This window comes from Caenorhabditis remanei, chromosome I (genome assembly GCF_010183535.1).
Source record: "Caenorhabditis remanei strain PX506 chromosome I, whole genome shotgun sequence".
Lineage (NCBI taxonomy): Eukaryota > Metazoa > Nematoda > Chromadorea > Rhabditida > Rhabditidae > Caenorhabditis > Caenorhabditis remanei.
Window position 1 is genome coordinate 6700342 of NC_071328.1, and position 22120 is coordinate 6722461.

The 22120-nt window shown below is 37.8% G+C and overlaps 4 protein-coding genes across 4 annotated transcripts; 2 read left to right on the forward strand and 2 right to left on the reverse strand.

Moving 5' to 3' along the window:
• Nucleotides 1-4415, reverse strand: GCK72_001272 (uncharacterized protein; the record flags this gene model as incomplete). Its single annotated transcript, XM_003111130.2, has 7 exons — nt 1-205; nt 255-1270; nt 1317-2466; nt 2583-2671; nt 2911-3030; nt 4076-4267; nt 4314-4415. 7 exons carry the CDS (start codon nt 4413-4415, stop codon nt 1-3), a joined length of 2874 nt encoding a protein of 957 aa, XP_003111178.2.
• Nucleotides 4416-4457: 42 nt separating this feature from the next.
• On the reverse strand, nt 4458-8404 carry GCK72_001273 (uncharacterized protein; the record flags this gene model as incomplete). Its single annotated transcript, XM_003111217.2, has 5 exons — nt 4458-4553; nt 5867-6039; nt 6226-6338; nt 6393-6464; nt 8211-8404. The coding sequence occupies 5 exons, from the start codon at nt 8402-8404 to the stop codon at nt 4458-4460; spliced, it is 648 nt and encodes a 215-aa protein (XP_003111265.2).
• Nucleotides 8405-8788: 384 nt separating this feature from the next.
• On the forward strand, nt 8789-10469 carry GCK72_001274 (uncharacterized protein; the record flags this gene model as incomplete). The annotated part of the gene is made up of 7 exons (XM_053722897.1): nt 8789-8809; nt 8863-9123; nt 9168-9489; nt 9535-9731; nt 9817-10013; nt 10072-10204; nt 10248-10469. 7 exons carry the CDS (start codon nt 8789-8791, stop codon nt 10467-10469), a joined length of 1353 nt encoding a protein of 450 aa, XP_053591542.1.
• A 7151-nt stretch (nt 10470-17620) lies between these two features.
• On the forward strand, nt 17621-18882 carry GCK72_001275 (uncharacterized protein; the record flags this gene model as incomplete). The annotated part of the gene is made up of 4 exons (XM_003111434.2): nt 17621-17722; nt 17865-18275; nt 18325-18468; nt 18757-18882. The coding sequence occupies 4 exons, from the start codon at nt 17621-17623 to the stop codon at nt 18880-18882; spliced, it is 783 nt and encodes a 260-aa protein (XP_003111482.2).
• Nucleotides 18883-22120: the final 3238 nt, after the last annotated feature.

Below are 22120 nucleotides of genomic sequence, written 5' to 3' on the forward strand. Positions count from 1 at the left end.
CTACGGACGACTCCTATTAACTTGAGGGGTATCAATCAGTGTTGAGCAAAGTTGAGGTTGGCCGAATGTGCTCTCTAGCGTACGGTTGATGGGTGTCTTCGGAATGGACATCATCGGAGGGCGAATCGGTGAAGGAGCCGCTGACGAGTGAATTGAGTTACGGGAAGTGTCTGGACCGGATGAAGGTGATGAACGATTGACAAAACTGAAAGTTATATTAATGTTAGCACGATGTAATCAAGAGAAATGAATACCTTTTCCTTTCTCTTCTCTGTTTTTTCGTGTAATTCACAAAGAATATCAATACACAGACAGTGACAGCTCCGACGAATGCCAACGCAATCGCAGTGATCATTCGAATATTTCGATGTCGCTCGTTTTGTTCCTGCTCCAAAACCATTTCACTTGTCAACTCGTTGATGTCGTATGGCACAAATGTCGATAGTTCAGGTCGGACGAAGACTGGCAGTTTTTCGAGAATTTCTTCAATCGAGATATTCTTTGCAGTGGCTCCTGCGAACATAGAAGTCAGTGAGGATGTGTGTTGTTTGAAGTGTTCCAGAAGATCTTGTGGGAGAAGACGCATGTCTGGGACTTCTCCACGTGTCACTGCAGTGATCACTTCCATTGGAATCTTGGTGAGATTGTATCCTGGAGGTAACATTTTGAGAAGATCAAACATTGCTGGATTGAACATGCTAGTTGACGCATTCCCTTGATTCTCGATTGGACGAGCAGGAACACCATCCATTCCAGGCATCTGATGAGTGTAGTACTCCATGATAGTTTTAGTTTCATCCTTATCAAGTCCTGGAAGAGGTTCTCCTGACATGACTTGTGTCACCAACTCTGATGGTAGCTTCTCGAGAGGCGGAAGAACCTTATCTTGTCCATCTATTGGATTGCCAGCAAGGTTTGCAGCTGCAGCTGTATGCATTTTCTTCATTGCTTGCTTCACGATTGATTCGAGTGTTGCTTTGTCAATTCCAGGGATCTGACCGCCATTCAATACGTATTGTATCATAGTCGGATCCATTTTGCTCAGATCAACATCTCCGAAACCAGGAACGTTGACGACCATATTGGGAATGGAACGAATGAGCTGCTCGATGTCACTGGCAACAGGTTGTCCTCCAGTGGCAAATCTGACAAGTGGTCCTGTGAAATCCTCGATTGCGTCGTTCAACTGCTTATTTGGCACAGATGAAGCTCCATTTCCGACTGGTGCACCTCCTCCAAAACCAGGGATAGATCGCAAAGCAGGAATAGTCTGAAAACCAAGAAACTACAAAACAATATTTCTGAACGAAACTTACATTAGTAAGAGTATTGACAAGTGGAATAGCAGCTCCACCAGCTCCTCCAGCATTCAAATTTCCAAGATTTGGAAGTGAAGGAAGGAAAGACGACAGAATATTGTGCTGATTGTTCTGCTGTGGAAGACCCATCAGCCGTGTTCCTTCGCTGATTGTCTCATTAGCCTTCTTCATCATCAAATCTTTCAGTCGTACACCTGCATACTTTTCTGGTCCGTGGCATGTAATTTCTTGTTGGAACGGTAAGAATGTGCGAACTTTGTTTGTCACGAGGTATGTCAGGAATTCATTGAACGATTCATCACAAACCAACTTGTTACCATCCAATAGAATGTTTGAGATCTTCTTTTTGAAGACATTAGCTTGGAATCCGGAGATCTCATTGTTCGACAAATCCAACCAGAACAGTTTTGCAAGCTTATCAAATGTTCCCTCCTCGATGTTTTTAATTTTATTGTAACCCAAATCGAGAGTAGTCATATGAGGAAGTTGCGCGAACGAAGATGCATCTAATGCTGTCAGTGTATTGTTCCGAATGCTCAACTGCTGAAGATTCTTCATCCCGTCGAACATTCCGCGTTCAATCTTAGCAAGAGAATTGTTTCCAACAAGAAGTACAACAAGCTTATCCAACGAATCGAACGCGTTTCGGGAAATTTGAACGATGTTGTTGTTCTGAATACTGATAAGCTGCAGTTTCGGATTGTTCGAGAACGCCAATGTGTCAATTTTCGTGATAAGATTTCCGTCAACACGAACTTGCTTCAGGTTTGGAAGATCTTTCAGAGAAGGGAGGGCGTAGAGAGCGTTATTGCTGACGTCCAGAACTTCGAGATTCTTGAATGCTTGCAAACGATTTCCATCGAGAGTCGAGATGATGTTCTCCTGAAGATACAAGTACTGCAACTGTGGAACATTCATGAATGCCATCGGGTGAATCCGGCGCAATGAGTTATTCTGAACTCGCAGCTCTCGCAAAAACGGCAAATTCATCAGCTCAAAGTTATTAATCTCGCTGATGTTGTTGCTTCCTAAGTCAAGATACATCAAATTGGCGGCATTACGCAGGATTTGAGCCGGGATAGCGCTCAGGCAGTTTCCACTGACATCGAGAAGCACTAGGGATTGTTTGACGGCGTCCAGTGATTTTCTGAAAACATTATATCATTCGAGATTCAAATACTGAGAAAGATTCGCAATCGTTCGACGCAACAGATAAGGACGTCCTTATCATTGCAAAACTTTGACAGTGTGATGATTAATTACGTCGGGAAATCGCAAATCTTGTTGTCCTCTAGTCGCAATTGAGTCAATGAGGAAAGACCGTTGAACGCCTTTTCGGGAATCGAAGAGATCTGAAAATAATTCATTAGCTTGATGTCTATACTTGTTGTAGATTGCAGAGTGAAGAACTAAAAAAACAAGACAGCGCGTTCTACATCATGTTCCGCAATAACTATTATTTCATTCTCCCTCTGCATGAAGTTTTTTCACTCAAACAATAGGTAACTACTCAATTGAAAGTCGCCAAGTGAAAGGCCCGTCTGTCTTGTTTTTCTCCCTCCTCTCTTACTCATTCATCCTGCAAACAAACCTGATTACTATTCAAATTCATCGACATAAGGGTCGTCATATTACCGAAGACCGGCACAGTTTTCAGTCGATTCCCGCTGATCGTAATGTGCTCGATTGTGGTCTCCACGTGTCTCCATGCCTATAAATTGACAAGTTTTACAAGCTAGTTTCCATGTAGTTTTTACTGCCCTTTACACCGTCACTTCGGAAGGACGAGTAACCCGAATCTAATGACCGCCGTGTACCGCACTCTCACCCGGCCGATCGGCGCGCGCGTACAGCTATCCCCCACTTTCTACGCCATGACCCACTTTTCACTTTCGCATTGTCGCTGTCGCCAACCAATGCAGGCTAAAGCCTCTCTCTGTCTCTGATGATGGTATATGACTGTATAGCCGCGTGTATTTTACAGTGAAGATGAGAAAGAGGAACAATAAGGAATTCTTACGAAGTTGCGGTGGAGAACATCGGAAATCAGATAGTTGAGGACCGAAATTAGTCATTTTTTGGGTTTTCAGGAAACGGAACTGCTTGTAAAAAACGAAAAAACTGATAAGAAAAGCTTGCATAAGATTCAGAGAACGTGTATTCCAAAACAATTGAAAAGAAATATCACGTTGAACCAAACTGATAAAGATCTGTGAACACTAATGATACTTATATTGATCAACATGAACCGGGTTCAGAATTAGTGGGCACTGCTCCTTCGTTCTAATCGAAAGGCTCAAAAACTCTTGATTCATAGAGTAGACTAAAAAGTCAAACTGCCGATTGACCACCCATCAAAGGTCATTTCACGGCTAATAACTTTGAAAAACTGCTACAAGTTTGTCCATTCCCGCGCCTACTTCTCATCTATATTTAACAGATTCGCGCCGCGCCTAACGTCAACAATGCCAGTCACCAGGTCAAGAGCTATCCGTGGCCGCAATCTTCAAAACGATTTCAACACATCATTCTAAGTGATGCGAATCGTCTATTCGTCTCGTCTCGGTCAAACATTCGTACAGTCAGCATCAGGAACGGAACGAGAATCCCCCAGTTTCAATACAAAACCAGACTGAGTAAAAATGCATTCGTCATGCGTTAAATCTTCCAAGAACAAGCCTCAGTTCACAAAACTATCTGGTCTTTACGCAACACTTCAAATTTTTTTCAAAGACTTTCTCGAACAAAATATATACCGTTGGCGTGAACGATTCAAGTGTCGAATTGACGATCGAGATGGTACGCAATCCGGTAAACGGCAATGAATCGATTTTAACATCTTTTCCGTTTGACACATGAAGCTCGTCGATTTGATTCGCTCCAACGCTTTGAGCAATTGAAGAAACTTCGACGCCGTCGCACTCCAGAACTATTAAATTCTTTGAAACCTAAAAAATTGGGTTTTCGTTGTGAATAAACAGTCTGGACTCTTACTTTACAAGCACATTTCTCTGGGATTCTTGGACAATTGACATCTGCGGAAGATGTGAAAGTGAGGTGGGCGATAATAATTATGTGAATGAGCAGCCACCTCATTCTGTTCCTTCTGATGGTCGAGGAAAGAATTCTGAAAGATTTTCACCGTTGGCCGTTAATAAAATCGGTGGTTCTCACCAGGGAATTCCGTGAATGAATACTTTCCGGACCAATGGAGCTGATCGTGTACTCTGACTCCTGGAAATACGAAGATTACATGAGGAAAGCTGGAGATTCATGGGAAAAGTAACGAGAAAGGAACACATAAAATACATATTTTAGCATCCAGTGTACTACGAGTTGCTGACGAGCGTAGTTTTTAATTTTTTGTAATTCACTTTTGCTTCAGAACATGACAAAGTTCGACAAGAAATCCCCCGAAAATCGGAAAAGACCGAAAAATAACTCTACAAGACGAACAAAAATAAAAACTCAGAAATTCGCGGCGATCTTGTTTTTCGTGGCGAGACTCAAGAGTAAAATTTGAAAAACTGGTGTACTGTAGGAAAATTCAAAAATAGGTTTAAAATTTCGAAGCGTAGTTTTTTTGGTTTCGCTTTTTGGATGTTATGAATAAAATGATTGTCAACAAAAAAACAATTTTCAAAAAGTGGATAGATTCAACAATACCAGAGATTGAAGATTCTAAGTTTATCCTTGAAATCAATGTCAAGAAACTTTTTTCTTGATTCTCAAAAAAAAAGTGTTCATCCACAAGAATACAAGTAAAGGTCACCCAAAGAATAAGAAGAAGAAGGAAGGAAAAAGAAAAGAAATATGAAAAAGGATGAAATGAGATAAGAGTACAATCAGGCCAATTACCCGAAACTCTCTATTCGTTTTCATCCAAAAAATAGTTTTCCGGGCGGCGACGCATTGCAAATTCCCTCTGCTTCTCTTTTCCCTCTATCCCATCCCTCCGAACCGTCAAATCTCCCGTCAATGTGGGCGGAGTCGGGTCAGCAGGTCGAAAAGCGGAGATTCCCTTCTTCTTCTTTTCGGGAAGAGAAAGAGAAGAGGTGTCCAGTAACAGGAGAAGATAAAGAAGTGAAATTATCGAGGACAAGGGCGTAGAGTAGTGTCCCTTCATCTCATCAGAATACCTCCAGCTGTCACATCATCGTGTTTGACTCGTCTCTCTCTCCCTCTTTCTTCTCTTCTCGTCTCATTTCTAATTACAATTTCCTGTTGTTTTTTGGAAAGATTTTCAAGGATCATTGCATAATTAAATTGTTTCTTCTCGGAATCTTTCGTTATGTAATTGCACTGCTCTGGGGTGTCTTCTGCGCGGTTTTGTAAAATTCTAGGTCAGAATAATCACTTGAGGATTGTCTTATGAATTTTTTTGATCATGAATATTTAAGAAATTCAAAAATGAATTTATTTTACCATTCAAAAAACAAGAAAAAACCAATGAAAAAAACACTAACAATAAAAAATGAGTTCATCGTAGAAGTGGTGGAATCATTAATTGAATCAAAATTACAACCGTCTTTGTCACATGAACATACTTGAACAATCTCGTTTGCTTGAACTTGTGGATATATTTGAGATAATTGAAGTTTGACACAAATTGGAGATCTATGAAGGAACTCGACTTCGATTGGACGATCCTTCATTTCAGAAAATATGTGATCGGCGCATCCTCTAATATATAGGAAAGGACGTTGAAGGGATTGCAGACCTGCGAAATATTGTTGTTTATTCAGATAATATTTTCAGAAAGAAAGAAGTTCGGTCTAACATCAGTTAGCTCATAATCACTTAATTATTTTTGAATAACAAAAAATCTAATTTTAAAAGACTTTTTTTAGGGGCAGACTACAAACTACTGAACTAATAGTAAGACAAACAAAACTGAACAACTCACCACCGAAATATTGTGGTTCGAATATCGTGACACATGTTGAATGACACGTTTCAACTGGAGCGAACCCCTGAACCATCTCCTCCAGATCACATAGTCTGTCGAACTTTGGAACTCTAAAAAATGTTTATTTTTTCTACTTCATATTTATAACTTAGAATTCAAAGTACCTGACTTTCCTAGATAGCGAAGTATCCTTATCGAAGAGAACTCGATATTCGAATGAAGCGCATGAGTAACATCTGAAAACAATTATAGATTATCAATTTACTGAATATATCAAACATTTCTACAGTGATCCTACAGTACCATTAACTGGAAGGTCGCCTGGAGAATGCAACGAGTATACACAAAAAGGTAACTTTTTTTTCAGAGAGCGATTTTCAAAAGACTCGGTTCTCCGATTTCAGATTCTCTTCCCTCTCGCCGGAAACGATTACTATATTCCATTAGTGTAGTTTGTTGAGAATGAGTCCATTCCTTTTTATAAACATTTTCTTGTTTATAAAATCAACACATTTTTCTTTTCCCCTCTCTCCCTTTTTCTCAGTTTCCGAAAGAAAGTTTTGGAATATGGAGAAGACAATTGAGGACCACTTTTAGTAGATTTCGTATTCAATTTCAAAATTGAGATGCGATAGGAAAAGAGGAGTTTTAATTGAAGATGTAAGAGGGATATTCTTAGAAGTTTGGGAACATTCAGAAGAGATTCTGGGAATAACTGTGTGTGGCAATCTGAAAATCAGAAAATTCGAGTTGGAAAAAAATTAAAGGCTAGACATCTTATTTCAACGATTCATAGCCACAAAGCACATGTTTATGAATATTTATCCTGATAAAAATATTCATTTTTCATTTTGTTTTTAGTTTTGATAGAATTCGAATCTTTGAAAATCCGATAATTCAATGAACCATGATTTCCTCGTAATCTACAACTATTATCTTTTACACGATCAACTCTGATGATTTCACTATTCAAATTTCGAAATTCCCACCAGGCCAATCCGAAATTCCTATTTTTTCTTTTTTGTGGTCGTCAATCTGAGAAAAAGAGATTCTTTACGACTCCTTTCTATTCTATTCCTTTATTCAATGGGTCTTTTTGAAATGCTTTTAGTCGTACTAAATTTGATTAGGTGCCATCTCATTGTGTGTGTATGTGTACCTGAGGGAGTTGCTCCGAGAGAAAAATGAAGAAGATTCTCTTTTTTATCCCGCACAGATTCGAAAAAAGAGAGAAGAAGATGTTGCGGTGAAAAAGAATCTAGGCACCGCAACAAAATAGATATCTGTTGGATTCGGAGCTCTTGGAGAAGTTTGAGGAAAGTTCGGGATGTTGTGAAATGTTACAAGTGTTCCATCATCTGGGTCAAACTAGATATTCAGCATCTCATAAGCTTTTGATGAACCCGCTTTCTGAAAAGTGTTATCACTACCCAACCTAAATCAAATCTTGCTGCCACTATGTTATTCTTTCCTCTCCCTAATCTATTTTACCTCATATTTCATATCATATTTGCTAACGAAATTTCATATAAAATGGAGTAAATATTCTTGTGGATTTATATTCATTCAGAATTGTTGTTAAGACGACTTGAGACAAGAATACATTTTGAATAGTGCCAATCAGAAGAGAGCTCTTGTCTTCTTCTTCTTCTTCTCTCCTTTTTCGGTTTCCTAACAACAACAAGAAGGAAGAAGAAGCAGGATGGGAGAAGGGGAAGGGTCTGACGGAACGATGTTTGATTCCGAATGAAGAAACAGAATATAGATAGTTGGTGATTGAAGGAAAGTATAGTAAAAATGATGGTGATAAAACTTATAAGGTTTCCATTTGAGGACATTGTTTGTCTGTGAAGAAGGTCAAAGCTTTAATCATATTTTGATAACGATAAATGTTTTTACTGTGATTGCGATGGAGGAATTGATTCTTCTTATCAACTCCGCACAGGAAAACGAATTGATATCAACATTGAGAAGGAACCTACTTTAAAGATTCAATCGACCGAATTAAAGAAACCAGAATAAGAAATAAAGAAGGCAGTTTCTTCATCTTACGTCCATCAGTGGGTGTCAATTCACAAAAGAATTCGAAGACGGAAAACGAGCAGAAAATGGGCGGAGTCGGTGGTAGTGAATCAGAAAAGAAGAAGACGACGAGGAGAGCCAAGACTCCGCCCATTTAGACGAATAACGAGGAGAAAAGAGTGGAATGAAGCATCTGTTTCAAGTCATATCGAGAATAAGAGAAACATGTGGAATTAATGAAACATGTGTTCTTTTTGATTGGAGGTTATCATACTTGATAAATGATTCTGGATTGGGTTCTAGGCACCCACATCCTTCAATCGAGCAAGAATGACCGCTATTTGGAATTCCAGAAGCGTGGAAACGTGAAACAAATAAGCCAATAATACTTGAAATTCATAAAATTCCGTGACACCCGAAAAAAATTCCAGAAATTCACGTTGATCAGATAAAAAACTAGTATAAAGGAGAAGGTACTCATCAAATAAATTTCAGTCCGTAATTTTTTCGTTAAAAAGCTGTGGCCGATAATTCGAGGATGAGTGTTACTGTCGAGCAGGTTTGTTTCGAATTGGACACCTGGAGAACTCACTGACAGAATTAATTTTTCAGGAGGCTTACGAGATGCCAGCTGATAATAAAAAAGTTATGCTAAAAATCGACGACGTCCATCTTCATTCAAGCGGCGTTTTCAGCAACGTCTATAAGGGAATTCTTCGTGAACCATATGAAAAGAAGATTGCCATCAAAAAGAGTTGGCCAGAGAAAGGAGAACGAAACTTCGAATTCATTTTTCTGACTGGACGTGAACGGAGCAAACACAAGAATGTTATTCAGATGATTTTTGCATTCAGTCACAACTATGACACGAAGGTTTGCTGTGGTGAATTCAGAGATTTCTCAACTAATATTTTCAGATCTGTGAATCGTATGTATTCGACTACATGCCGAATACTCTCGCTGAAGTAATCCGTCAGAAACTGACTGATATTGATATTCGTCTCTACACGTGGCAAATATTTGCCGGATTAAAATATCTGGAAGAGCATAAAGTGGTCCATCGAGACTTGAAACCGGTCAACATTCTCGTTGACCACGACACTGCTTTTCTGAAAATAAGTGATTTCGGGTCGGCGAAGATTATTGTAAAAGGAAAAGCGAACAACTTTTATCAAGTGACTCGCTTCTATAGACCACCCGAATTGCTTCAAAAAGCAATGGATTATAATGCAACTGTTGGTAAGTCTGAAACCTGTTTCTTCTGAAATCAATTCACATTTTCAGATGTTTGGTCTGCGGGTTGTATCATGGCGGAGATGATCAAACGCCACGTGGTTTTCCCGGGAAGAGACAGTGCACATCAGATGAAGTTGTACTGCCGTTGCTTCGGAGCTCCAACTGAGCAAGAAATCAAGGCGATGAAAGGAGAACTATTGGATAAGGATTTGTGGAAGTATACAAGAGGAGCTGGATTACAGAGAGTTAGTTATTTAATTGCAGTGATACGCGTAGTCTGATTCTGGGAACAAGCTTCCTATTATTCAAATGCATATTTATATTTTCCAGCTTTGCACTGAAGTCACTCCTGATCAACTCCAGTTCATGAAACGTATTCTCGTATACACTCCGGACAAACGTCTTCGAGGAAAACCACTTCTTCAGGATGACTTCTTCCGCCCACTCTTCCGTTCCGGAGCAGTTCGTCACAATGGACAAAAGATTTCAGAGGTGATCACTGCGGCGGACTATAAAAGGGCCACCGAGTAAGTTCAGAACTCAGAAAATGCCTTCTATATCATTTTCATTTTCCTTTCGTTTCAGAAACGAGGATCCGACGGCAGGTCGACTTGCTCAACTTGCCACTAACTCTGATAGCAAGGATCAAGGGATTCCGTACTGCGAGAAGAGTAACTCTTATGAGAATGTCACTGTCAGAAGATCTACTCTGATTCCGGTTTGTGTAATAATCTAATCAACATTTCATAATTTCATTTCAGAAAGAACAAAAAATGGCTCGTGAGATGAAGTCAAAAGAAGACAATTCTGATGATCGCCGTCCTGGATCAAGTGAAGATCGCAAATCGGAGAATGAAGCAAGAAAGAAGAGATCGACTGAAATGGCGTCGGCTGGAAAACGAAGTGATAAGAACAACAACGGAGGAAAGAAATCAATGATGCAATCGTTGTTGCAACCATTCTCTCGTCATGATAAAGAATGAGAGGAAATCGGAATATGTGGAACTTATCAACAAGAGAACTCAGAGAATTCGAATAAAATATTTTAGAAGTTGCATTTTTTGTGATTCTCATGAGCAATATGTTGACTCATAGTTCCTGAAAATCAGAAATCTTCAGAAATCTTTGAAGGTGTCAAGGAAAAGTTTTAGCAGGTGAAGACATTTCTAAAGTCTTCAACGTAACACATCACTTTTTTCGTTGCTATTTCTCCGGATCTCTGAAATCAAGATTTTTGTTTCAGACGCCGTTTCAGTTCACTTTTAGAGATAGACTTCCTCTGGACAAAGACCAAGTTATTCATTCGTTTCTCACTAGCATTTTTATTACATTTTGATTGTGATTTGTAATTTAAAATAACCCAAAAAGAAAAAAAGAAATTCCGATTACTCAAAACAGAACCCACGAAAAAGAGCAAAACGAGTCGTTTTAATTCACGCGTAAACTCGATTTGATTCAGAAAAGAAAGTGCAAGAGTTATTTGAACGGAGAGTAGACGACACACTTTTTGAGTTTTCAAACCTTTTTTCCTCAAGTTTTCTCTATTTTCAAGATATAGCTTTATAGAATTATAGTCTGAATCGATGAGATTTGCAGCAAGGTTTTCCAATTCCTATTAAGGTTCTTCTTCAGGTAAGACAGAAAACTGATAATAACTCTTCATGAAGATTACTGTAGGATTAAGTACTGTAACTGTATTCTCACCTAGTTTTTGTGTTCTTTCTTATTTTCAAAAAGCTAGACAACAAATGCGCTCTAGTAAACACTCTCACATCATTTTCTTTAAGAAGGTGTCGTTTTTCACATCTTTCGTGCATGTTGTTTTTTTTCTATTTTGGAATAGGGTGTCCCTTTCTTGAAATACCTCTTTTCTCATTTCTATCTCTCTTCTTCGAGACAAAGAGACAATAAAAGGAAATCTGTTTTTCACGGGAAAACAGTTAAAAATATATCTTTCCCAGTTGTTTGAGTTGAGAGAGAATATGAGTTCTAGTAGTTTTTTGAGCTGCTTCATCTTCTTTTTGCAAGAGAAATATAAGTTTTTGCGGGAAAAGGGGGAGGGGGGAAAGAAATGATGATGCTTCATAATGTTTGGGAGGGGTTGGATTTGTTTTCGACGAGAGCCCACCTCCTAAGAAAAAGATTCTCTCTCGTTTTCTCATTTTCTCTTTAGTATTAGCTGCTCAAAGTTTACCTAAAAGTTGCGTTGAAAAATAGATGTTGAAGAGGAATCGAACACTTTCATATATCTCATCACCTCCGTTTTTCAAAGAGATAGATATTCTTTGAATTTTGAGTTTTGTTCTCATTTTGCCTCTTTTTTGACCATCATAGAAGAATATCTTCTTTGAGCTTTTGTAGAGAATAAGTTTAAGAGCAGGAAAATTTGAAATAGGAGGAAATGGAAAATGGGAGGAGCTTTATATCTAGATCACCAAACCGGGTTTTAAAAAAAGTTTTATAGTGATAACCTATTAAGAAATTTTAGGTTCGGAATCAGAAAATTATCAGTTTCAATACCTTCTTCGCTTCATTTTTTATTTAAATTCCTCTTCACGCCCAGAAAATTAAATATAAAGTTAGAAAACTTATTTTTCCATCGAAGCTTATTTTTCCATTTAAGCCCAGCCCCTTCCTTACTGGCAGCAATAAATTAAAAATTTCCTAAATATTGTTTTTTTAGCGAGGGCGTACGGACATTTTGAATTTGATCCCATAGGGAATATCGTGTCTATCTTTGGTCACTATTTGACGTTTCATCTTTGAAGTCTGGCAACAAAAGAAGCAGGAACTTTTATTTTTTCACTTTTTATTCTCGTACTATTACCAAAAACACCTCTCTCGTTGATTTTGACCAGTTTAAATCATGCACGATTTTATTTCATTTGGACTCCTCCCACAAGCGTCTACGCCACGCCCCCTTTTCATATCCCTTCAGAGTCAATATAAGTTTAGCATGTCGTGATATGACGTATTAGCACATTAGGATATTTCCAGAATATTTTAATGTGTCAAAACATGTTTTTGGTCTCGAAATGATCTGTTTCTTATCTTTTTTCGTTATTTCTGACCTACATCCACCCCCTCAAAAGTTCTCAAGAGGCAAGGGGAAACGGACAGTCTATTGCTCTCTTCTCCTCTTGTATCTCTTGTTGATTAGCACTATTAGAGGGTTCGTGTGTCCCCTCGTGCTCATCTTTCTTCCTTTTTGCAGAGAAAATAACGAGGACGATGTCTTGTTTTTGAAGAAGTTGTCAGAATACTTCCCAGTCACTTTTCGAGATTAAAAATCTGTCTGTCTGTGTATCCGCGTTTCTAGATATCCACATCGGTAGTTGGAATTTTCTTCGGATTCGTGGATTCAAGAATAGACATTTGATTTTTCCCTCTTTATTCGTTCAACAAGAATTTCCGAAAATTTCAGACAAGTGTTCTCATTCCTTATTACCTGTTACTTCTATATAAGGACTAGAACCAATTTGAAACTTATTTCTTCTCCCTCTCTTTTTGTTGTTTCAAAGATGTCTTAAAGTCTAGAACCGGGAGCGTCTAACATTATAATTAGGGTATTTCCAGAACGAGTTCAATTACCTCGATCACACCATCGAGTCATCTAAATGTCCTAACTGGAACCGAAGACATTTAGACATGAAAGCTGAAAGAAAGAGGCACTTCTAGGTCAACATCTCATCTGCATTTCCGATTCATCACATTATCTCATCCTCTTTTTTCAAGTTTAAGACGAATTTACATTTACATCGTCTCTCTCCTTTTCCTCTCTGCATCTCTTCTCGAATTTCTATATGTATCTATGTAGGAGGACACAAACATATATACATGTAGAGAGAGCCTATCCTGCTCTCTCATATTCACATATACATATAATATTCTCTCACGAGTGGAGCACTTCCCGGAGAGACCCCACCATAACTTCTCATTTCGTCACCTTTTCGTGTCGTTCCCCGCGTGCATTGTTCTTTTTCTATCTGTGTCTCTCTCTTATCCCTCACTCTCTTCTACTCTTTCTCTCTGTTAGTATTTTTTTCTTTTTACCACAAAACATATCCTCCTTCTATCCATCCAGCATGCTCCGGAGAGCCTGCTCTTTTTCGGTTTCAATGTAATAGGTTGGCCAGGAGAGGATGTGAAACGAGACAGAGGAAATTCGTTGTGGGGCAGTGCACTTTTCCAAAACGTGAGAAGAGGAAACGTCGAAAATGAATTCGTTCATCCGGATGTCTCGAAGTCTTGTTGCAGCACGCCTCCTCCTCTCTTTTTCTTTTTTTCGTCCGTTTCCTCCGTACTAATGAATTTTCTCAGATTAGAGAATAGATGAGTGCTTTTTCCGCTTCGAATCAATATTTGTCACTCGTTTTTCTCACCTCTCTAATCTCTTCTTACTTTGGTTTTGCAGAATTTGATGTCTTACATTAACTTTTTTTCCCGTTTATTAATGTTTCAAAAGATTTTCTACCAAGAGCATCTAATCATAAAATTTGGAAGGAAATCGACGACATCTGTAACAATTTATAAGGTCTCGACTGAACTCATGTGTGGATACTGTATCAACTCAATTTTCATCGTTCCAATTCGAGTTATCAGGAATCTGATTCGAAGACCAACTCAGCTTTCCCCAACTTCTGAACGTCTTTGATTCAATTTCAAGACACTAAACTAGTCATTTACTTAATTGACCAGAAAATGAGCAGGTGTCAGACTGAAACGACCCCCAGAATGCTGAACTTTTGTCAGAACACCCAGTCACTAGAGCACTGCTCTTTTGCTCTATTTTGCATAAATATATTTTGTGCATCCTAAAATACATCATCCGGAGAAAATGTCATGAGGAGATGTTACCTAGCGACAATTCTTGCAAATTTGTTTCGTTTTTCTCATGTTTGCATTAAGATCTATTCATTTTTTGAGTTGACTTTTCTGCAGACCTGATCTTATCCATTTTGTCAAACTACAGTATCCTTGGGAAACTTGGCAAAGAGAATGCGGGTATGAAAAGTTTGAAAACGAAACACAAGGATTTTCTGAAAGTAGTTCAAATAACCAAGTACTGCAAAACTTCGTCTGCTAGTAAATGCATGAAACTTTTCTGAACACCTGTGAAGATAGACAAACTTCTTTGACGTCTACTTTAGAGACACCCTGTAAAAATGGTCAATTTCTCTTCTGCAGTTCTCAGAACACCTAAAAATTGCTCTTCTTTTCTTCTCACTCTTCTCCTGTTTTTTGCAAGAAAACACTCTCGTTTTCTGATATCCTCATGGTCCTTTCGCTCGTTGCAACCACAAAAAAGCGTCTCAGAATCAAATTTAGTAGGTCGGTTGCACTCACTTCCTCTCCCCTTATCCTTCTATTTCTCAACTGAGCCATCATCCAAAATGCTTTTGTTTGTTTGAGACCGAGCATTTTCGGTTAAACTAGTTCAATTCCCCCTCTCTCACTCTTTCATTTATTTGTCTTTCTTCCTTCTCATCGTTTATCAATTTCTCATATATATCCATCTCTCGATATCCTTCCAATCTGCCTCTCACATATCAATTCTCTGCAAATGCCATACAAAATCTATCTCCTAATCCTTTTATATATCAGTTTATGATTATCCGTCCATTGGTAAAAAGAAGAAAAAAGAAGCCTTTCGATGTGATCCGATGAGCTCTCCTTTAAATCTTTCACATTTTATGTCACCATTCACTCGTCATTTCTGCATAATTTCTCATGTTTTTTTTGGAAAAACACGCAAAGCATGACAATTTTTGATGAGTTCCATAGACAGACATAAAAAAGCATAATATGTCGTGTTTTTATTTCTAGAAAATTCAAAAATTCGAGCCGAAATTTCTTTCGAAATGTACTAATTTGAGAAAGAAAATTGGGCCATTAAGTTGTTTTTCTCTTGTTCAAATTAGTTTTTTCTTTCTCTTTTTTCTTGACGATTTCATGAATTCAAATGAAGTAGGTCAGCAAACGCGCCCCGATGAAACCTGGATGTTTCAATGGAGCGTACTTCAAAGAACCGACCCATCTTTTTCGGGAATCTTCTGTTGGTTCAGGAGCTTTGAATACTGCAAGAAACCTGCATTTTCGATGCATTTTTTCTCGGCCAATCTATTTTCTCGCACTCATTAGAATAATTTAATGATCGCTCTTTCTTTTTCTCCTTTTTCGAACCCGGAATTAGACGCCAAAGATCAAAAAGTCAAAAGTGACCTTGTCGAGTTAATGTGCTCTACTGTACAAGTTTTCAAAGTAGATCAAAACATGGCAACACGTGTGACCAATCAGTTGCAAACGCGCTCTGATGGCAATGCTCAATAGAGCGCATATGTGACATACACGTTTTGAATTCCCATAATCATTACTTTCAGCAATAAAAATTGATTTCATGTGCAAACTTTTTTCTGATTTTTATTTGCTCTTCTTCTGCTTTCCAATACTTTTCCAACAAAATTTATGAACGTTTTTTCTCCGTTTTTCCCCATCCAAATGACTTTTCCTTCGGTCGTTGTGGAGAAAAGATTCACTTTGAAAAAGAAAACGATTTATATTTTCGAAAAGAGAAATTTCGTGTTTTCCTTGTTGTCTTTTCTAGAAACTTGCTCAGTGAGCAACTGGAAATCGACACGTGGAAAATTGAGAATCCTTGTCAATTCGAAACCATACTGACGGCTAACTTGTATATAGGAGCAATTACTGAGAAAATGATCAAATTTACAATTATTTTATACTCAAATTTCCCCGAATTCTTCTTTCTTCTCCTGTTTTCCGTGTACTTCATGCTCATTTTCTCTCTTTTTAGAAGCCATTTCTCACTTTTTCTTTCGAGTTCATGTTGAATTCGTCTCCTTGGAGATTGCAAAAAAATGAAGAATGGGAAGAAAAAAGTAACCAAAATTTCTCTTTTCTTCTTTTTGTTTGAGAAGAAAGTTTGACTCATTTCCCACATTTCGTCTTGTTTTTCTCTGTTTCTTCGTTGAATTTTGTTTTCATTTTATTAGTTTCTTTTTCCTCCGTTCAAACAATTTGTTTCTTGCGAAAGAACACATTGTCTACATGTCTCAAATTACTATTCAGGAGTATTGTATCTTGAAATTCTATGCATAGTCTTTGAGTTACAGTATGACTGAAGGTGTTCTGGTATTTTCACTTTTGAACCGGATCCCAAAATGGCGTTCGCTGGAGCGCAATTACCACACCTAGTTTTTAATTTTGAAGACTTCTGTTACGTATGTCGAGGTTTCTTAAAATCCACGTATGTGGTATCTATAGATAGGGTAATAAAAACGGGGACATTTGAGTCCTCAGTGAAAGAGATAGACTTCTTTATTTCTTTTATATGTTCCTCTTTTCTTCATTTTTTGTCGTATTCATGTGCATAGGCTGTTTGTTTTTTTCTTATTCACTTGTTCTTTTTTCTTTCTATTTTTATTCCGAATGCTCCCAATTCTCCTCTCCTGCGTTAGACAATTCTCTCTCCTTATTTGATGCAAAAAACGCCATGTTGAAGTTTTGAGTTCTAATGAGAAGTATACGGCCAAACATGCGAACGAATCTCTTTTTTCCGCTGAAAACCCAATCAAAAGTGACATGAAAAGACTCAGAATTGATAGACATCGTCGTAAGGCTTTCTGACATTTTTATGGTTTTTCATATCGAACAGAGAAAAGATAGAAGGAAAAATAGAATAAAATGAAAACAGACGCTCTCGAAATCGAATCAAACACTCTCCAATTCTTCCTTTTTCTTATTTATTTGTTTTCTTTTCCTTTTTTTGAAAGCTTCTTTTTTCGAAAACGTTTCTCTAGAAAAAAAAATTAATTTTTAAACTTCCCTCCAAAAAAACTGGAACAAACTCGCTCCTCCTGACTCTTGGCGGCGGTTTAAATTTATATTTTTGTTTTTAACCCACTTTTATTTACACATTCACCGTCACTTTTTGCAGGAATGTTATCATTGTTTCATCGATAATCTGTCGAATTTTCTCACTCTTTTGTGCAAAAATCACAAGTGCTTATCGTTGTTACTATATGTCAATCGTTTGGAATAAAAAGAAAAACTAAACAAGAAAAATGACAAAACTAGTTTCAGGAACAGCACAATGGAATGGTGAGATGAGTGCGAAATGTGGATTGACAAGACGCGAACATTTATATTTAATCTTTTCGTACTTGATGTACTTCTTCTGGCGGAACTTGTCGTCGCAAACCCTGGGAAGTTTGAGGAGGTTCGTTTCTGTTATTATTTTGAAAGTCTTCAAGAGAAAATTGATAGAAATGTCATAAATCTTATCTGATGTGAATCTTTCCACTATTTTGCAGAATACTCAGTAAAAATATCTATCAAAAATTAAAATTCCGACATTTCAGATCTCAGCCAAGCATCCGATTCACCTGGTCATCCCACTTCCAGACAACGACGATTTCTGCCATGGAAAGAATCCATTCCTTCTTTCATCTCCTAAAGTGCAACCATTGGCAGATCTAGCTTTGGAACGTGTTTATAAAGAAGGGATTCTACCAAATAACTCAGTTAATTTAATCTATCGAGACACAAAACTGTCGGATGCAATTGGTCCGAACGTTGTTGTCGAGCAATTACTTCGAAAAGAAATAGATTGTATTATTGGATATGCATATGGATATGCTCTTGCTCCTGTCGCTAGAATGTCACCATATTGGAAGAATGGTATTCCGGTTATTACGCCAATTGGTTTAACAATGAGTTTGGACGATAAGAAAGAATACCAACTGATGACACGAATAAATAGTCCGTATAAAGTAATTACATATTTCTCTTCTTTCAATAATGTATTTTTAATTCTTGCAGGTCGTCTCCAGCGCGGTGGGAGCACTCTTCAAAACATACAATTGGAAAAGACACATTTTCATGTTTCATCACGCAAAAAGTCCAACGTATGCAGTCGGAGAATGTTTTCTACTTATGGCCAGTTTGCAGCATCCGCTTCGACAAGTTAGTTTTTTAATTTTTTTTGCCCTCTATTGTTAAAAGCCCTTTTTTTAAATTGATATGCTCAACTATTAAAAATCACCATATTAATCACTTCATCGGATCCGTTTTTGGTGAAATTCGTCTGTTCTGAAGTTCTGAATTACGTTTCAGGTAGAATACCATTTAACTATTCTAGTCAAGTTTGATTACCATTGATGGTGTTTAAAAGATCTCATTTTCCTGCTGTTCATTCAAACATCCATCACTTGTGAACGTTTGTTACTTTGATTAATGTCATCCATTTTCCAGATCATAGAAATGCAACACAACTTCTTCACATTCAATGAAGATATCAGCGCCAACTTGACTCGAAAAGAACGTGACGAACAGTTCCGAGACTATCTGAAAGCAAGTAGTGGAATCGCGAACGGTTAGTTTTTTCACATTTTTTTCTGCTCGAAATTTTCGGAATTCCATTTCTCAATTCTTACAAAGTGCTTTTACACTACTGCTCCCATAGACTCATACACAAACAAAAAGGGAAAAAATGGGGAGTAAAAAGGGAATAGATACACACACAATGGAAGGGTAGAAGGGGACACAAGGATGGTCAATAATTCAAGAAGATGAGAGAAGAAGCATTGAAGAAGATGATGATGATGGAAGACTGAAGGAAAGAAGGGACTGCTTGATTACGTCTTAATGGACATGCAATATTCGGGTGCAAATGTGTCTGCAAATGGGTCAAGAAAAATGAAAGAGGAGAAAAATTGAAGAAAATAGAAGAAAACCCCGGATAGAACAGAGAAAGAAAGACGCATGTTTTCTCTATTCCTCTGCTTCTCTAATACTCTCTCGCTCCCTGTCTCTTTATTTTTTTTTTCGTCCTGTCCCACCTTTTTTCTCTCTCTCTTCCCAATCTTATTTCTTCCCGTGTGTCGACCACAACGACGACGAAATATTGTTTAATTTGCAAATTTTTTGGGTGAGAGAATGAGAAAAAAAGATATGGAAAACGTGCATTCAGTCTATACTCACGTTTCAACCAGTTTATTTTTGTTCGGTTTAGAGGAAAATTAAATACTCTTCCCGCCATCCGTATATCGTTTTTGTTGAATTCAGTCTGAACTTTGCTCCTTTTTTTGTTCATTCGAAAAGGTCGTAAGGATTTTTGAAATAAAAGTACAGGTTTTTGTGACCGAAATTGTCTTCATTTCCTCGTAGACACTCTTGTGAATTCGCCTTGTTTCTTCACAACAGACTGAAGTTCGAGTAGTTTTTTTTTCATCCGCATATCATAAACGAATAATCTTCCTTTTCTTCTGAATAAGATTTAACAGTTCTCTCTAAAAATCGCCCATCGATTTTTATAAAGCGAGTGTTAGGTGAAAATTCGCGTTTCTTGGCGACACCAAGGAGAAATTACGGCGAAGAGCTACTGATCTTTGAGAAAATCTCAGGGTTTGTAGTGAGAAAATCAGAAAAATATTTTCCCGTCTCTAAAATAGTCCACGTTTTCACGTATTTAATATTTTCTTCTCACGCGACAATTCGAACTTTATTTACTCTAACGATTAGAAGCTGCAAAAAAACTCCTGCGTGAACCCGCGTGACCTTAATTGATAAGCAGCTCAAGACCACGTGGTGTCAATTTCTGCAAGAAAAATTTATGCGACCAGTTTCTCGTGGATTTTTTTTGGATTAGGCATTCGTTTACCTTGAAAACTGCCGCATCTCGTGCTGCCAGAACTGTTACCAGTGCAGTGTTCGAAAAACAGAATATGGACTTCGCATATTATTTTTGAAACTGAAATATTTCAATTAAAAGAAAACATTTCAGTGAAATTGACTCGTTCTCACGCACACAGACATTTTGAATTTTTTTCTCGTTTCTTTTCTGCAAATCTCAAATTTCAAATCGATTCGTGTCTGTGAGGTCTGCAACAACGATCATCGTCGAACATATCGATAAACTGACAGCCAACTCTCTTCTTTTTTTCAATTCTCTTTTTTCTAGTCTCCTTCTCTATCTTGTCATCAATGTGTGTCAGTCAGCAAGCAATTCTTGTGTTCAAGGTTAACTCACTTACTTGCCACCTTCCTTCAGTCTTTCCATTCTCTTTGTTTTAGTTCGGCATCGTTTTCATTCGTGCAAACGAAAAAAAATGATGAAGGAGTAGAAAAGTGGGAGGAGCTGTTTCTGTCTTTTCTTTTCACTCTGCTTTTCCTTTCTCGAATAAGGAAAAGAACGTTGAAGACGTGGAAGACGTCGGAGTGAAGGAATAGAAGAAGAAAACATTTGTAACGGAAAACTCATTGCCTTCTTTTTTCCTTCCTTCGTTCGTCGCCTGTCTTCTACTACTTCGTTGTCAGACACCGGGAGGCATGATCTAGTGAGAAAATAGAAATAACGGGTGTGTATGGCTAGCGTTTTTTTCTTTTTTCTTCTTATTTTTCACTTGATAGATCTCATTCCACCCCTTCCTCCGTTTTCCGTCTATTTTAGTTTTTGAGCGTTTTTGAATATAAAGTAGCGATAGAGAGAAATGAAGTGAAAGAGAGAGAGAAGAGCTCTTTTCTCTATATACACACCTACTGAAACCATTAGATAAACATTAGGATTAATGCATTAGTTTTAGAGAGAAACGAGAGGCGACGGGTGGAAAAATGGCTGACTGGCAGAAGAGAGTCGATGACATTTTGTTTTGAAGTCACTATGAACGGCGGTTTTTTTTTGAAGGCTTAGTAGTTTTGGAGGCTCGATGATGTTTTTCTAGATTTTGGTTTTTTGAAAAAATTCATCGGATTTGAGAGCCGGTATTTTTTCCCATTTTCGCTTTCCTAGTTACGAGTAGCACGTTCACTGAGGAAATTAAATAATTTTCTGATTCCTTTGAACATCTGCTGCATTTTCTACAATTTTTATAATAGGAACGAAACAATTTGCTTCATCATTACCCAGGACTTTGAAACAAAATTTGTGAATGGTAATTCTCAATTACAAACTTGGCCTAGTTTCAGTGACCTAGAAAAAGCCTAGTCCTTCGCTAGTCACACGGCTTTGCTGAATTTCTGCCCCATAATTTCCATGTCTTGACGAAATTGTTTTCAGTTTAGCTCATTTTCTAGATTTTTATCGAAAATTTTTAATTCAAAAGTGTCCTCAAGGTTTCCAACATCGTCAAAATTTTTTAATTCTTCAAATACTTCTAGTTTCAACACTTACACAGCCCAAAATGCTTCAGGCCATAAAGTACGGATCCATTTTCCTCCGATACATCATCCAGAATGTATGCATACACATTTCCTTTCCCCTTTCTGATTTAATTTGTGTCAAAAGTCACGCCTTCTTTTCCTCCTTCTCTTTTCCTTTTTCATCCTCTCCGCCCCAACTTTTCCTTCTTTTTTTTGTCGTATTCTTCCAACAGCTTCTACTACCAATACCACCATCAGTCAGTTTCCCGCCTTTGATGCTTTGCTTCTCCTTCTACTTCTACTCTTCATCGTCGTCTCCTTCTGAATAGACCTCAATTTACTCCCTTAACTCTAAACTACTTTTTTTGTTTAGTGAATGTTTCTTCCTTTTTCTTGCAAATACGAAAAAATGCTGCTGCAAAAATGTTTTATGTTGGTTTGCTCTCGACTCGACATTTCATTCCCAATTGTTATCAGA